At 39.1% G+C, this 18579-nt stretch overlaps 1 protein-coding gene across 2 annotated transcripts in view; it reads left to right on the top strand.

Moving 5' to 3' along the window:
* CNTNAP5 (contactin associated protein like 5) overlaps positions 1–18579 on the top strand; it is a 288828-nt gene that overhangs the window by 252229 nt on the left and 18020 nt on the right. For both annotated transcript variants that reach the window (XM_017823576.1, XM_017823577.1), the window contains 2 exons: positions 14380–14510; positions 16015–16099. In XM_017823576.1, coding sequence (XP_017679065.1) covers positions 14380–14510; positions 16015–16099 — 216 coding nt within the window. The remainder of the gene's footprint in view (positions 1–14379; positions 14511–16014; positions 16100–18579) is intronic.

The raw sequence follows: 18579 nt of genomic DNA, 5'->3' as shown, positions 1-18579 counted from the left end.
GATCAGGACATAGCTTGTAGCAGCTCAGCAGGAGAAGAGATTAACCTTTCTTTGTGTCAGCTGCAGCTTCTGCAGATCTCTGCTTTGGCTTAGTTGGAGACAGGGACTCAGTACATCTTGAAATTAAGTGGAGCAGATCTCAGCACAGTCAGGCAAAATAAACAATGGTGCTTTTTTCAGATCTGTACCTCCTTTTAGTCACATGTAATATGATGGTGACAGTTACTCAGAGGGCTGGTGAGATGTCAGGCTCCACAATTCTGGACTATGAAATATAGCACTTTATGCAAAGAATGATTAAGATAACTAGCTGAGTTTAGTTAAATCCTGAAAGTCTCCCTCAGGATTACTCTGTGCATGCTTCTGTAGCTTTCTTTCAAGACAGTCATTCAATCATGTATATTCTCTACCTTTCGTCCCAAATGTAATAATTTGTTAAATTTCCTATCCTTTTACTTTTTAGCCTTTGGAAGTGAAATTATTTCAATGAAAATAAGGTTCAGATATGTTACTCTTTCTTCCTCCAAGAGGTTTATGCTTGCCATAAAGTTACTGGACTATGAATATGAATGTCCTTTGTAGTACTAAAAGTGAGTGTGATTCCATCTCTCTCATTGGCTCATTTTCAAGGAATCTTGCCGAGTATAGTAGGACATAAGCAGGTCCCTTCTGGATAACTGATTTGTTAAATAAAGGTTAAGTTCCTGGAGAAATGGGAATGGGCTTTCTCAGTTAAGAGGTGAGCAGCAATATTCTTTACCATAATCCCAAGTCTCTCTGCTCTTGTTAAGAAACGGTATTAAAACAGTCTATGTATACTTCAATACTTCTCGTTTTTGAACAGTTTTTCAAGCTAATACTCATGTATCCTCTTTTATCCTTATGTTATTCCTCTTTTCTATTATCCGCAAAATAACTGGGCAAATTATTAGTTAATAAAAGAGATAATGAGAATAATGTTTCTTGTATTTCAGATTTCCCGTGTTAAATATTTAACATAAAAGAAATTAAAGTATTTGCAAGGATTATTCATAGTTAGAGTATATTAAAAGGGCTTATATGAAAGTGGACTTGTATAGGCAGCTGTGGTCTAATACAGTCACGTGTGAAGTATTTCCAGTAAAATTATTTGGTTCCAATAAATTTAATAAATAGGTACATTTAACCCCAACATTCTTTGCACTGTCAGTCTCTAAAGAAGGTCATATTATTAGAAGAAACAGTATATATTGATTGAGATACCAGAACTCTGGTAGTGAAATTATTCCTTTAGAGTTACCCAACCTGCCAATGTCAGGTCTGCAAAAGGAGACTCAAAGCTACTCCCTCCTGACTTCACCCATCAGATCAATGCTGCCCACACAGAAAGCTCTTCCAGTGCTTGGAGCCTTAGAGGGCAGGGGGTTCATGGAGGCGGTAAGGTTATGACAGGTGTTGGGTACCACCATATGTCAATGCAGAAGCTACAGTTCTGCACCCATTCAGGTGACTTACTATAAAATGAGATGCTCAGTAGTTCCTGGCAGATAATATTTCTGGAAGCAGTTCCCAACCAAAGAACTCATCTATATCACAGAGGTTGTTCTTGACTCTGATCAGTTGACTCATGTCCTGGCACTTTAAGGGTAAGTTTTCAAAAGTTGATGTTTTTAAAGACGACTTAGGGATTCTTTCCACCATTAGTTAATACTGATGCTTCTAAATCATACCTGAGCTTTTGAAAATTATGTGCAAATAAGAGCATTATCCTCTCCAGTCTTACATATTGTACTTATGGATTTTTAAATTACACCTACATATATATGTGTATGTATTGTGTATAGATAGGGGTATATCTATCTATCTATCCATCTATCTATCTATTTATCTATTAATCCATACACATGTATATAGATGGGTATGTATGTAAAGCTTACATAGTCCCATTGTTCCTGCATCGAAAAGATTAGCAGTACTGTAATGATTGGCAGGATTGGCAGTGCATTTTTAATATTATTTCTGTAGAAATTTCAAATTACAGTGCCTGTTACTAAGCTACAGAAAATTAGTAAACAGCTCTAATTAGCCTTTTCAGTGTGCCAGTCCACAGAAATTATTCACATCATGGGAAGATACTACCAAGAAAAAAATATTTTTTCTTTCCCAGGCTAGCTTTTCACTGTACATTTTTGCATTTACATGATTTTACAAAGTTATTATATTTCTCAAAGTGCCATTATATTGTTATTTTTGCCTTGTTCCCTAAAGGTAATAATTGATGGGGGGGAAAAATGTTAAGAAAGAAACTGCTAGTGCTTCTCCTTTCCCCACTCTTCCTCCTGCCCTGCAAGTAATCGAATGTGTTATGAATATGATGAAGTACTTTGTCTAGAAAATGTTTTCCCAAATATTTGATTCTCAGTTTTGTTGGCTTTCTCCATGGAAACAATATGAATCCTAATCTAGAAAAACAGCAGATAGCCAGCATCAAAGAAGAGAGATAGAATCTCAAACTATCCTAGAGTGATTGAAAATTTATCTGTATTTACTATCTGATCTCATAAGAAACTAAACAATTTGAGTCCTTTTTTTTCTTCCTATCCAGCACCTATCGCCATCACACTGAGCTCTGTTCTCCATTTCTTTTGGAAAGCAAGACTCTGAAGTTGCATAGGAAAGATTACAGACAAGGAAAAAAAGCACAGTTAAAAACAGAAGTACAAATGAAAACAACTTGAGTAATTCTCTAATGCTCAGCATATAGTAGCAGGGCTTATATCAGCTCCACTTCCCTATAAAGTCTTGAAATCAGCTGATATTTGAAGTAAATAGGAAAAGAAGTAAAAATGTGTAACAGAGGTAAGCTGAATTAACACTCTACAAAAAAGAAGCAAATATTGTCAGTGAGAAGCTATTGATTTTTTTTTTTTTAATAAACTCAAAATCTCCTGTAGTCACTTGTCTCTAAGTCAGAAGCAGCCTTGTTGTTGAAAGCAAATAAATTCTCCTTATGGTTTTTGCTTTTAAGTCTGTTGAGCTCCATCTCCACCAGCCAAAGCTTTTTTCGGTCAGTGGTAAAGACAGTCAAAAAATCTGGTTCAGTCTTTTAGGCAAAGAATCTTTTGATTCTGTTCATACTGCACACTCTGAAGTTCAATGGAGCAAAACTAAAATAATTAGGTAAAATAGGACTCACCGAAAGACTGAGATGGATCTGGGAGGTTATTTTTCTGGTTCTTTTTCTTTACCCCCTTGTGGGTTCTAGTTTTGGGACATGGATACCACAGGACCTTAACTAACTGCTGCCGAAAGACCCTCTAGACTATGTTGTTACTAGTGCAGTTGTCTTCCCTTTTGAGAACACCTTGTGGCTTACAGACTCTCAATAGCCATTGAACAACCTGCACAATTTATATGACTGAAGTGGAAAATGATGCCAAGGTTCAGGTATAATTATTTTTAACAGATCAGGAGCAAGAAAGATAGTCATGTTGGGAAGTGTGGGAGATGGCTTTGTGGAGGAGACAAGCAATTGTCTTTGAGTGATGGAGGATTGTTCCCATTCTAGCTCTGGTTTGCAGCCATTAAATGATTTCATACGGCAGATAGCACTATATAATTTATGCAGTTGTTATAGTTGGCCCTGAAATCTTATATTATTTACTGAGTGAGGGGCTAGAGACCGTTTGATTGGTAATGACGAATGTAAAAGAAATTTTCCGCAGTTGTTAATTGGGAGACTGGCTGTGGTACCATGAGTAGAAAGGGTTGGGGTGGCAGGAGATCTCCTAATCAGCTTCTATCTAAAGAGAGAAACTCCTGTGGCTAGAAACACCTCTGGTCCCTTTGACATTTCCCTACTGGAAGCACAATTCACAGAAAATAGGAATGCTGATTAGAGTTTTCACTTCAAATCCAGCACCAAAATGTCTTTAAGGGAAGAGGCAGACTTGGCACCCAAGACCAATTTTTTTTAATGTTTGTGTTAACATATGGCACTCTAAATCCCTAAGTGTGCAAAACCAGCTTGAAAGGAGTAGCAGCCACAACATTCAGCCAAGGACTCTGGCAGATCTCTATCTCTGCTTTCCAAGAGAAGAGAACTGAATCTGTTTCATTATCTGAATTCATGGACATCTTTGTACTCATGAAGATTATTTTGCCATACTGAAGGGTCAAGAGATGTCATGAAGACCCACAAGAAAAAAACAAGGGAACTGTAATTGGATTACACTGAGCAAGAAAGGTTGATCATGCAGTCAATAATTGATGTGTGCTCTGCTTATATACAGACTGACTTTGAACTTACTGGTGTCTGGCATAAAACCTCAGACCACTGGCTGCAGATAGTCAGCTAGGAAGAAAACATGTGTTCCCATTTCCTTGTAGGAGGTGTTTGTCTCCTAGAAAGCTTGAGTTCCTAGCTCACATTTTGTAGCTGATAAATCATTTTTATTGTTGGATTTCTGTGGAAATGAGAGGAAGGACAGAGGGTCACAAGTTCCTATGTTTGAATAAATGCTGCAGATATAGATATAGATATAGATATAGATTAGATATAGATATAGATATAGATATAGATATAGATATAGATATAGATATAGATAGATATAGATTAGATATAGATATGGATATAGATATTGATATAGAGAGATTATGTATATATATATATATATATAAACTCTTCAGTAATTCTGAAATGAGGGTCTTTCAGAACCCATTTTATTGAAAGCTTTAGCCCTGAGGATTGACAGTAGTAATTTTTTGGTTATTTTTAGCTTAAGAATTATCTGTGTTGTGGACTGAGAGCTGTGTGTAGTGAGAGCTGTAGCCCAGCAGAACCATTGGCTTAAGTGCTACCTTGGAGCTGTTTGTGCACAACAGAGAGCCCAAGTCAATAATACTTGGAAGAGTGAGTCTGGGTCCAAGCAAGCCTCCTTTTCTCTCTTGTATGTGGTATTCCTATTAACATTTTATTTTTTCCTTTGGCATATCAGTTATTCTCTGTGAATTATGAAAACGTGACTTTGTCCTTCTTGCCTGATGAAATGGGCTGATTATGTCTTAGTCTTTACAAGACAGACACTTGTCTTTGCAGACTGAGATCGGCCTTCAGGAATCTCAGGTCAAGAAGAGGGGAAACGTCTGGAGCAAGGTAGATGTATGCTTGGTGAAAGAGGATCAGATCAGGGAATGGGCATTAGACAAACTGGGCATACAAATCCAGGGGCACTGGTAGGATTTGCCCACAAGTGCTGAGAGAACTGGCAGATGTCATTGCAAGGCCACTCAAAAGACAATGGGCACAAACCAAAACACATGAGGTTTCATCTGAACACCAGAAAACTCTTTTTATTGCTGAGGGTGACTGAGCACTGACATATCTTGCCTAGGAAACTGTGGAATCTCCATCCTTGCAGGTATTCAAAAGCCATGTGGACATGGCCCTGGGCAACTGATTTGTAGGATCCCTCCTTTAGTAGGATGGGGTTGGAATGTCTTCCAGAGATCCCTTTTAACCTCAGCCATTCTACGGTTTTGTGAAAGATCACAGAATCGAATCGTGTTTGAAGGTAAATTACTGAAAATATGTGTGTATAGGCATATATTTTTCTACAGAAAAGTCATCACAATGCTACCATTACATGGTTCTTGTACTAGGATTTTTGCTAAGAAAATGTATCATTCTTCCTCTAATTTTTCCCATTAGATGACTTAAGAACATGTGTCCGTACTTTGTATGCCAATGATTGTGGCTTGTTATAAACTCAAGTATTTCCATTGAGAGGTTATTATCAAGTCCCTTTCTAAAGAATCCAACTTCATTCAGAGACACTGACATAACCTATGAAATAGGCAGTTCTTAGATGGACTTACTGGTCAGAGGAGCAGGACATTTCCCAGAGATTCATGACCAGCCAGGCAGTATGTGTAGAGCTCAACACAAACAAGCATGATTAACCTCAGAAAGCCATTAATCCACAGAGTTATGTGCTGTCTTTATTATGACTTAAGAATGAAAAGGAGGTTTAAGAAGAGGCATATGATTATTTTTCACTAGTCTTGTCTAAAAGATTATTGCTCATTCTCCTGCTCAGGCATCATGTAGTGCTCAAATTGACTGCTTCTTTTTTTCTGTTCATACCTTCTTTTTCTGTGTTCTCATTGCTGAACATAATGGCTATTTGTTAGGTCAACACAAAACAAGTCCTTGCTTGAACAGGTATCAGTACTGCCAAAATGGAAAGAGGTACGGTTAGAAGATATTAGGAAAAATGGAAACTATGAGTCAGCATCTTGGTGAAAGCAGGTTGGTATGAATTCCTCGGGGTATCACAACCTCAGATCTCAGTCCTTTTTTCCCAACAGTGGTTCACACAGAGTTAGTGATGATGCATAATTTTCAAAGCCCAGTTGAACTTTTGGAATAAAATTCATAGGATGATACTTTTTATTTCATTCACAGGGTAAAGAATAAAAGCTCTTCCTACCACCTTGGCTGCTATGCAGGTCTAAAATGAAAAGTACAGTGGGAGATGGAAGCCATAGGGCCTACTGGATGTCTGAGCATGAGACTAATGGCATTAGTGTGTGTTTAAAGACAGGAGAGATCTGAGCAGAGATATGAGCATCAGATCCAATAGTATCACACAGATGCTTTATATAATGAAGTTCAGCAAGGCCAAATTCAAGGTTCTGCACGTGATTCTTGGCAATCCCTAGCACAGATACAGGCTGGACTTAGAATGGATTGAGAGCGGCCCTGAGGAGAAAGACTTGGGAGTGTTGATTAACGAGAAGGTCAACATGACCTGACAATGTGTTCTCACAATCTAGAAAGCCAATCGTGTTCTGGTCTGCATTAAAAGCAGCGTGGCCAGCAGGTCAAGGGAGATGATTCTCCTCCTCTACTCCACTCTAGTGAGACTATACCTGTAGTATTGTCCAGTTCTGGGGACCCCAACATAAGAAAGACATGGTGGACCTGTTGGAGTGAGTCCAGAGGAGGGCTATAAAAATGATCAGAGGGCTGAAGACAGTGACAGGGCTGTCTCCTGTGAAGGCAGGCTGAGAGAACTGGGGTTCAGCTTGAAGAAGAGAAGGCTCTGGGGAGACTTTAGAGCCCCTTCTAGTACATAGAGGGGGCTACAAGAAAGCTGGAGAGGGACTTTTTATAAGGGTATATAGTGATAGGACAAGGGGTAATGGCTTCAGACTGAAAGAGGGTATGTTTAGAATAGATGTTAGGAAGAAATTCACTATGAGTGTGCTGAGGCAGTGAAATGTGTTCCCCAGAGAAGTTTTTGATACCCATCCTTGAAAGTGTTCAAGGCCAGATTGGATGGGGCTTTAAGCAACCTGGTCTAATAAAAAGTGTCCCTACCCATGGCAGAGGGGTTGGAAATGATCTTTAGGGTCCCTTCCAACTCAAACTATTCTGATTCTAAGATAGCCTTCATTAATGAAGGGTCTTAAAGTGAAAGTCTTTTAAAATTCCAAATAATCTGTAGAAAAGGTATAGGTTAAAATTTACCAGAATAAATCTCACCATCAGAAAGCAAGTACTTTCAGGGAGATGTAACTGTATCTGACACCCTCAGCTCTTTCCTTCATCTTTACATTCAATGCCCTCCAGGGAAAAAAAAATAGTAAATGTAGCATCACTTTGTAAAAGAAACAGTAACCACTTCCTTCAGCAAAAATAAATACCTACAACAGGAGGGATAATAATAATGACTAATAGTATTGTTTTTAAATTGCTCCTCACACGAAGGTTGTGGAGGTTGTTTGGAGGTTTCCAAAGGATGTGAACATTCATCTATTTTACCAATGGATAAACTGTGACACAATAAAGGAAGACAATTTGTCAGCATTCATCAAGCTGGTAGATTCCAAATTTGTGGCAGTGTCCATCATCTCCAGGATACATAACTGCACCACTGTCTATGCTTGCCCGTGAGCTGAACTGGAGAGACAGTTTTTAGTGTTTTCTACCTTTGGAGCAAACAGCATCTGCCTGTTCCTTGTTAATTGCTGGTCAATCTGTGGAAAGCCAACTGGCAGCTGGTGGGAATGAGATATCTATAAAGGTCAAACACATTTATCAGTCACATAGGGGAACTAGCTACATTTATCTGGGTCCAGCTGCCTAGCAGGATTGAAAAGTGAACTTTGGTCATGGGCCTCCAGATAGGGTCCTTTTGGGGTGTGGTTTTATCTAAATTGAAGAAATGCAATGTAAAGGGAAAGTATTGGGGGTTTTGTTTTTTTGGGGATTTTTTTTGTTTGTTTGTGGTTTGTTTTTTTTTAATATAGGATGGCTCGAATATGATCGTTAAGTCCTGAATGTCTCAAGCATTGAGTGGGAGGCATTCAAACAACCACCTATTTTTTTATTACCATAAGAGACTACAAAAAAATTGAGGGGTGAATTTTTCTTTTAAACCTTATGAAACAGTGTTGTCTAAGCAAGTGCAATAGCTGAGTAATGATATCAGCAAAAATGTTCAACAGTTTTGCTTCCTTGTTTATTCCATGCAAAACAAACAACAAGAGTCACCTCCTAAAATAGTGTAAGTACTTTCTTAGTTAAACACCACTGGAAGTTGGAGAGATGGGCTCTGTTCTTAGAATCACCAGCAGCACTTCCACTGAAGAGTAAATTTACTGAGTAAATATCCCTGGGGAGAAGCTACTAATTAAGGAGCATGTTTCTTAGCCAGTTGCTCCTGACAGAGAAAACGGTGGTTCATTTTTAAATATCTAGGCTATGAAGAGCAACATTGCCTCACTGAAGCTGTGCAAGTTGCAGAGAGATATTTTGTGGTAGAGATGACGGAAAATTGTCATGTGCTGTTCTGCAATCAGGAGTGAACAGACATTTATACCTCAGGAGCTGCAAATGGCTTTCTGGGCTATATACTTTATTTTTTTCTTTTGTTTTTTCATAATAACAACATCAATAGCCTCACTAATATTCCTCCCTTTGTTTAATTTGTGCTTTCCTTAATTGTTTTCCTTTTCAGCTAAAGCTCACTTGAATGTGGAGGGGGTGTGTGGTGGTATAGTCAGCATCTTGCAGTCTGACAAAGGTCACTGCTGGCTGGAGACTGAGTTCTGTTTTTTTTCTGGGTGCCCCTGTGGCAACTAGACAGGCAGGAGTAGTCCAAGGCCATTTTCCTAATACAATGCTTCACTATTTCATACATACACATTTCCCCCAAATCAGAGTTGTCAACTTCCCTAATTTAAATGATTTTTCCTGATGTTACATTATGGTGATAAATTTGTACATTTCATGTGTGCCACCCACATGTGCTCCCTGAATTAACCTCAGTTTCTCTCAGTGTCTCAAGATGTCATGCCAGCTGCTCCAGCCAGTTTAAGTCATTAAAAAGTGCTATTGAAGTTGGCAAGAGTTGTTGGGTTCAATCTGGGCTCATTTAAAACCAGTTTCCATAAATGAAGGTCCTGCAGAGAAGTCTCAGACTCCAAGGGCATGCCAGCCTCTTCCTTGCTGTTTGGTTCTTCAAGACTAAATGACACAAGACCTGTGGTCCTGGTGACATGTGTGACAAGAATTTTACTTAAGAATGATGGATTTACAGATTGAATTCCTGGTATCCCATTTCTCTTTTCTGCAAAACTTCTTTTATCTTTTTGCCAAATAGCTATCCCTGGGTGAGATCTTTCAAACAGGGAGCCTTTTCCTGAGCTAGAGCACTCTCTGTACCATTTTCCCATGCTCCATTTTCTAGATTTTGTGGCCCAGACTGAATGCAAAGTTGATGGGCATAGGCCACAAAACTAGCATATGTTTCTGATATTCTACTCAGCCCTGTTGTAGACACAGGCAAAAGAAAGACAGCTCTCCTGTTGACATGTTCAATCAGCAGAGGTTAGGGTCAAAGAATGTGTAACATCGTGGCCAAGATATTTCTTCACACTGTGCAGTCTGGGAACATCTTTTCTTCAGGCTGAACGCTTTGAAATCTCTAACCAGATTCATGTCCTTTTTACCACTAGACTTAAGAGCTGCTACAGCAGCTTGTCCTCAGCAAAAATTAGCAGCTTGAAGGCACCATGCTATTCCTGTAGCTTACTGGAGGTTGGTTATGCTGAACCGGATCATTAGTGTTCTTCCAGCAAGTACTAGTTCTGGCCTCCATTGTCATTGAAAGAAGTGTCCTGGGAGTGTTTTGTTTCAGAAAAGACACCCCCAACCTAGTCACCAGCATGGGATGGCATAAATACTGCCCTTTGGTCTCTGTTTCCCAGGACTTCCCTCTGCACAAGGGAACCCCCAGGAATCCTGTTAAAATGGTTCAGTAGCTGTTTGATATCTTCAGGCAGATGATATGCCATTTAGCCCTATATTCATGGATTATAATACTGCAGGTTACAGATTGAAGACCACAGTGATTTGTAGCAAGCCAGCTTTGTGACAGGCAGTGTTCTTATCACAGTAGCACGGCAGCCCACATGAAATCATTTCCTCCAGAAGTGGTGAAAAGAGGCCACACTGTGTTTGGTAACACTGTGCCTAAGCTGAGCTCGCTCCCCTCTCAGGCTGTTCTGGAGCTAGCACAGCATATCTCCATGCTGATCTGCAGTTTGCAGAATTCGAAGCTGAAGGAGATAGATGACTGCAATAATCAAGTGTGAATCTACTCTTACCTAACACTGCTGGGGTAATAGGCCCAGTAAAATTTTTCAGCCCAAGGCCAAAAAAATTATCTCTCTCTTTTCCTTTCCCTCCCTCCTTTATTGACTTCATAGAAATTGCCTCCAGCAATTCCACATACATTAGAGAAGGAACACAACAGGCCGTGCATTGCTTGAGCATTATGACACTCCAGGTGTGCATGCTCAGACATGGGCAGCTGAAAAGAGGATGACAGGCATGAGTACAATAAGACTGCCAGAAATTACACTGCTCGTGATTAGTGTGAATCCCTATTGTGAGGCAAAAATGATGCAAAATAGAGAGACAATAGAGAATAGGGAGAGCTGGTGTATGAACAGAGTTTTATTTGCCATTGCTGATTCTGGGCTGATGTGATGAAGAAAGTCAGTGGACCAGATAATCAAAATTCAGAGGACAACAAAAAAAATCCTTAATAATAATCCTAATTAAAAATCCATTTATTTCACTTGTCAAGTAGTAAACTGACAATTTGATCTGCCTGACAAATTATTCTGTAGTCTGAAAACTGAAGTTTTTGTACTGAATGCAAGACAAAATCAGCTCTCAGCTACAATGGCGTAAATTCCAAAACACCTCTTGAGGAATGAGACCATGTACTTCTGGTTTATATTAATGCAAATTTGACCCCAGGCAAAATGCCAGCCCTTCAATAGTTTTGAAGAGCAGTTGTCCATAAAAAAAGTTGCCATTGGAATTCAAAGCAATTTGACAAAATTATATGCCATTCACTGATCTCTTTACATGATTTAAGGTGAAATTGCACCACTATAGAAAGTAAGATCTGTTCTTAATGGATGTCAAGAACTGTCCATTGTCTCCCAGCAAATGGAACAGATGGTTTCTGCTTTAAAATCAGTGCTTCTCTGACAAAGTCAATGGGTAAATCTCTGTTTGTGGCAGCTGAGAGCCTGGATAGATTGCATGTCTATGTCATGCTGGCTCTCTTTGAACACAGATGTACTGGATGCTATTGCTGATCACCTGCATGTGTAGTACCAATTATATTTTATATACGTCTGTGTTCATAGCATTCAAAAAGAGCAGTGAAGTTTTTTTTCACATTTGCAAAATAAATTCACAGACCAAACCTAGTCCCTGTTCCATTTCTTGCCTTAGACCCCTTTCAAGGGCTCTGGGTAAGAGGCAGCCTATAAAGTACTTCTGCTGGATCATGATTTTTTGGTTTGGATTAATCTGTTAGACTATATACATATATATATATATACATATATCTATATACATATATGTATATATAAAAATATGTGTTTTAGTTTCATCTTATTCTGTGTGGTCATCTGAGCTATGCTGTGTAAAGAGGGCAACCTTTCCACTTTTCCTTGGCTCTTCCACTGTCCAGTGAGCAAATCTGAAAAAGATCCCTTAACTTCCTTGTACTTGGGCTTCTTTTCTCAGGTATTTCTAGACTAAAGAGGTTCTGAGATGCTTATGATGTTAATCCCTGTTGATGCATCTTTCATTCAGTACTAGATAATGTGATTGTGATTTAAGTTTGGACTTTAAGTGTGACATTCATGGTGAGAGACAGTAGCTCCTTGCCCTCACTATGCAATGAGGGTTGGGAGCTTTGCAGTATGATTCGAGGCAGCTGAATCAGAACCTATATTATAACACTGAATAATTTAGCAGTTTTTACTGACCTTGATCTCTTCACAAATTCCCCTCTAATGTCCATGACTATGTGTGAGAAAGTAAATGCCTTTTATCCTTTTTTTATTATTATTATTTTTACTTTAAAAGCTCTCCTGATCCAGTAGACCTCTGAGTCAGCTAAAAAGCCTTCATCCTAGTAGTTCATTCTCACTTTTCCTCTCAATTTTGGAAGATTTTTTTCTATCCTACAAATCTCAGATCTCAGTGCTCATCTGGGATATACTGGATTTTGTAATAATGTTTTAAAAGTACAGCTCTTAGGAGCCAAACATCTTGGTGAGGGAAAAGGAGCAGGGATGATCTTAACTAGACTAGAGATCCTATCTGGAAGGATTATCAACTTCACTGTGAGGTGTGTAGAGGTGGAAAAATTCCTTCCCTGTAGGAAATTTATACCTTGTTTTGAGCTCTTTATAAAGTGGTTTTATAGTAGCTTGTAGAACAACAGAGCTGACTTTACTGAGGGAGGACTTGGAAAGCTGAAGGGAGTGAGTATGTCCACTCTATGAACTGAAGAACTGTCCCATGTCTTCTCTCACTAACTCTACATCTGCAAGCCATCTTGCAGCACTGATATGGCTGAACACAGGAACCAACAGGGCTGTTCACTCCCCTCATTTAACAGCCAGACTGCTTCTGGGGTCAGAGGTTCCTCTGAATGACATTCCAGTGCACAATACAACTGCAGCAGCTTGTGCAGGTGTGCCATGGGCTTCTCTGACATGGCCCTGCATCACTGTGGGCACACAAGTGTCTCCTCTGTGAATACTGAACCTCATCCTGGGGCTAAAACAGTGCAGGCACATCCTACAGGATCGAACAGGAGCTCAGTGCCTGCCATCCAGCACAGGTAACAGCTACAGTTTGTAGCTTTCTGCAAAATCTAGCGATACTTGAAATAGTTTCAACTTGTGCTAACACAAACACTGAAATGGAAGGAGGAAGGGCAGGGTGTTTTATGATGAGTTTCAGAACAGGGAATAAATGCAGGACTCTTTCCCCAGGGCTGTGGTACTGTCAGCATTCATTTTCTCTTTGGAGACAGTAATAAAGTAGCTCCAGAAGAGATTTTAAACTCTATGGTATCACTGTTGTTCCATGTATTTTGGTTGCTGATGCATAAAAAGAGTTCAAAAATTTCAGAATTGTATTTTTCTCCCTGCTACTTAGTTCCCAGAAAAGTATGCTTGAAAAGCTTCTATCAGAATAGATTTTTTTCCTTTTAGATTATTATATATATGTATATATACACACATACGATATATAGCCCCACGTGTGTGTGTGTGTGTATATATATATATTCCCTGTAGTCATTTGTTAAAGGACTAAAATTCATACTGGATTCTTTGTTTTCTTGTGTGCTTTGATTTGTTATGATACTGTTATTTATCAGAAGTCACAATTTTTTTTTGATACAGAGATTGAATGAGATGTTTGGCATTCATTTGTATAATAATTACATTTATTCCTTCAAATATGTCAGCAGAAGTAAAAATACTTTTCATTGCATGTAAATGATAATGTGAGTATCGTGGGCCTTTAAATGTCTGAAATTAAGTTATAATTCTCACAGTTGTCACAGTCTTATGCATTGTCTGGATGAAAAGAAATGGTAAAATCCAGCAATATTAGTTTAATAGAGCAGTGCAAGCCCTGCATGCCCTCTGCTGGAAGTGATCCCTTGCAGGATAATGTAGATCAGCTTCTGTGGTAGTGCTCAATGTCTGACCTGCAGACAGACACACTTGCTTTTATATAGTTAGTTACTCATTAAGTTTCTCCATAGTAGAGTTTGTTAGCCTGCTAGCCTTTCCTAGTAGAAAGTAAAACTCCTCCAGTGCATTATTTTCTTCACAATTTTCATTACAGTTTGAACTCTTTCAGTTCTCCTCAACATCTTTCTTGACTTATTAACCTTGTTGCTCCATTGCAATAAAAAGAGTTATATATTGAGCAAAGTTATTGAATGATATCTCATTATTGACACAGGTTTATACATGCAATTTTATTGTGCTTTTTAGGAAGTTTACAGGTTCGATACAAGCTGAGTAAAGATGGGCTTCTCATTTTCACCATTGACTCCGGAAATTTTGCCAACCGAGAGCTGCACCATGTGAAGATTAACAGAGAAGGCAGAGAGCTCATCATTCAGGTATGCCATGGCTTATGTTGAGTGTTAAATAATACTTGGTGCCACAAACATGGGAACAGTTTGTTGATGCCCAGAGAAATTGTGGCATCCCTGAAAGTGTTCGAGGCCAGGTTGGATGGGGCTCTGAGCAACCTGGTCTAGTAGGAGGTATCCCTGTCCACAGCAAGATGATCTTTAAGGTCCCTTCCGACCCAAGCCATTTTATGATTCTGTGAGTCAGATACACTGACTTCAATGCCTGATCAGCAGCAGGAGGCAAAGGTTTCACACCGATCTGGTGCAACCAAAGCTGATCCAGCAGCAGAGCAGCCCTGTAGCTTAGAGCAAAGCTCCATCCAGACCCTGCTTCATAGAATGCCCAACAATGGTGTTTTTTGTTAAGGAATCCTTCCCTTGTTTCTGACAATCTGTGAATTAGGAAACACATTTGCCCAGATGTTCATGTAGAGCATTGGGCTGTTTCTGGGGCCTAGCGATGTCTGTGTGATCTGTAGTCTTCAAGGAAAAACACAGTATGGGTCATCAATAAGCTGTGAAAGGGAGAAAAACAACTGAGGGATGAGCACTTGGGAATGTAATTACATTTAGGGTATGTGTCCCAAGGGAGAATGTGTCCCCAGCTGCTTCATCCTCTCAAAGAAAAGGAAAAGCTGCCTTAATGCAGAGTCAAGTCATTAAGTGCATGAGAATGCCCCATCCTAGAGCTAGGAGCAAGCCATGCTAAATGTGACAATCATATGAGAGACAAGAACCCTCCTCTGCTTTGTTTCCCTGCATCACCTGTTTTTCCAAGGCAGAGAGAAGAGGATCATCTTACTGCTCTTTCTGCTTTCTTTCTAAGTCTAATTATAACAGTTCATATTGCAAAAAGGCTGGATCTGGGTTGCAGTCATTTAGCAGGGAAGGGTGGCAGAGTCTATAGAGAAGTTGTGTCTTAAGGAATAAAATGAGAAGAAGACAGAAACACACAGTGCCACAATTTTTCTTTCCTCTCCAGTTTCCATGTCTGGGTGGTAAAATGATCACACAAGGCTCAACTATGGGCTGTGGGTAGGCCTGATTATCTAAGAAGGAAGGTTACATTAAAAGCCAGGGTTTTCCTCAAGGTCCTGTCTTCTATTGTGTGCTGCTCTGTGGTTTTCTTTTGTGCAGAATTAATTCTTCACAGTACATTTCTAGAAAGGTCTCATTTAAGTGTATTCCGAAGTGACTGGTGACTAGACATGGATTTTGGGAAGAAGGGGGGTTTCAGTGTCAAATATTTTAAGCTTTTCAGCAGGGGAAGTTTCTTCAAAGCCCTTTATATGACTATTCTGGTGTACCTTTCAGCTTCTCATGCTAAAATCAAAGCACATTCACTTTGCTATCTCTAGAAAGTGAATCACATCTGGGGGCAGAATTAACTGATTTGCTGCTGAGAGTGTTCCCAGAAGTTTGCAGTGCAGTGTGATCTAGGAGTGTCTACATGGTGTTGTAATGAAGTAATTTTATTGACCTCTTCCAGGTTGATCAAGTTCTCAAACTCAAACACAACTTTTCTGAGATTGATTTTAAGGCCATTAAATCACTCACCTTGGGCAAGGTCACAGGTAGGTTCTACCAAAAATATTCCTGATTCATCAGTTGTTATAGTGCTGCATGTTGGGTTTTTGATAGGATTGGAGTTTTGTTTGGATGTTTTTGCTGTAAGAGTTGGCCTGAACATTCCAGTACTCCTATTTATATATCTCATCAATGCAAAAATTTGGCAGCTTTACCTGTTTGCACTGATAGCAATATTAACTTCTCCCATTGCTCCCTTCAGTAAAGTAATTCATAGTGCCTGTGTGGCTGCATAGGGTGGCATCTTAACCTAATGATATCATTTTGCTGACTGCAGCTTTCTCTTCTTCAGCTATTTCTGTTTCCTAATGATAAGAACAGCACAGTGAGCCTTCATCCTCTCTACCCTTTTTTCACTCCCATTTGAATTCTGCAAGGAATATTACTTATAGCACTGAAGCCACAGCTCTGCATGTTCTGTGCGTGGAGTTACTTGATCTTTACTCCTCCACATTACAAAGTCATTACAAGACCAGGAAAATTCTGCCTAAAATTTGGAAAACAGAACTCTTTAGTTTTGTGGTCAAGTATGTCTTGACAACATTATTTTGTGTGAGTCTTATTCTTTTCCAATGAGATTCTAAGTTCTTCCTTGGTTATGTCTATACATTTCAGTCCTGTGTTCAAGTTGGACGTCCATACCAAGCCTGACATCTATCTCACTATTACAATTTTATATGTTTCATTATTAGCACGCAAATCCTGTGGGACTGGCAGCTACATAGAAACTACAGACGTCCTCTAGTGTCTAGTTGTGCAATGCAATTTTATGTAATAACAATAGTGTATTCTGCATCATGTTTTATTAAGTAAATTAAGAACATGAACTGATTTGCCCCTTACTTATGTTTAATGTTTGTTCAGAATGCAGTCATCTTCCAAGCCTTTGTGGACAGGTTTGGGGACCTGACACTTTGCAGCCCAAGTCAGAGACAAGCTAAAATTCCCATTTTGTCAACAGTCAGCTGTAGTGCTGAAAATCTGCAAGAATATTGCTCATTGCAACCTCTACCTAGAGCTTCGGCTATAGACACCAAATCAATAAACCAAGGCTTTTCTAACCAGCAAGACAGAATGTAGCACAAAGACCTTCAGAAATGTAGCCAGTAAGCTGGCATGGTGCAGCTCAGCATTATGGAGAGAAACTAGATTTAGTCACAAAAACATGATTAACTTCACAAGTACAAGTTGTTGTAAAGCCAAAAAGCCCAGATGTGTCTCAGAGGTCTGGCATTCAGTTTTACTGAACACCACGAACTTCTTTGATTTCTCCCTTGCCCTGAAGTTTATTGGGATTTTATTTTAGTAATAGCAATAGTTCACATTCTGTAATGACACTAAAGCTATGAACTTGGCAATCCAAATGGTGCCAGGTCTCATTGCTGTACTGGGAGTCACACAGTGCATCCCAAGTCACTTTAATTCCTGCCTAATCTGAATTCTGGTTTCTTCTTCATATGTTAAGTGAATTTCCACATATTTTTCTTCTATATTAGGATTTAATTTTTCAGGTTTTATCCAAAAAAACCCTAAAACAAACCAGAAATTCATACTACTATAGTGTCAAGTGTTTTGCCTTGTTGTATCAAGAGGAGAGCTGAACATTGTCAATTTGACAATGTAGAACTTACATAAATATGTTAAATCATCATTTATACTATTATATGGGTAAAATGTCAATTATAACTTCTTTTATGATGGCTCATCAGGTGAATACTAGTGACTTAAACTAATGTCTTTCAAGTTCTTCCTTGTCATTATTCATGTCCTCAGCAAAGCATAAACTTCCAGAGGCATGTGATGCTTTGACGTAGACCTAGACTTCCCTGTAGTGTTTATTTTGGATTCCACTGAGATTATGCACCTAAAGGCATTCATAGGGAACATTTGAGTGTTCACTGAAATAGAACCATATAAAGAAACCTCTGTTCTGTGTGTCCTACATATCCATGCTATAATCTTCTGAAAATTTGTCTCTCTTCTTTCCTGTCATGCTGCTGCTCATTTGTCTGCTCTAACAGCCTGATCCTGGCTGCTTAACCAGATGATTATACCACCTTCTTTCTTGACTCCACCATTTATTTCCCACTGACTGAGAAATCTCAAAGAGGTCTTCCAGCAGGACATCATAAAAGCTTGAAACTTCTTCCTCACCAGATTTTCCAGTTTTAGCACAGCTGGAACCTTTGAAAAGTGCACTTTTATACAATGACCAGGTTTTTTTAAATAATGGTGTTTCTCCTGCTTCTAGTCCCCCGATCCCAGCCCCGTTAAACTTTTTTTAGTAAAAAGGTATTTGCAGTCTAATAATTTTTTCTTCTTTTCAAACCTTCTGTATTTTTTTCCAATGGTTACCCTACATCTAATTCTGAATTCTGGGCAAAAAACCTCTGCTTAAGGTAGAGGAGTCTCACCTGAAATTCAAAACATAGGGACACTCACTCTGCCACAGACTACTTGACTGACC

Source organism: Lepidothrix coronata, unplaced genomic scaffold (assembly GCF_001604755.1).
Source record: "Lepidothrix coronata isolate B3197 unplaced genomic scaffold, Lepidothrix_coronata-1.0 Scaffold103, whole genome shotgun sequence".
NCBI classification, from domain to species: Eukaryota; Metazoa; Chordata; class Aves; order Passeriformes; family Pipridae; genus Lepidothrix; species Lepidothrix coronata.
The sequence above is the reverse complement of the archived record's forward strand: the minus strand, read 5'-3'. Positions and strand labels throughout refer to the sequence as shown.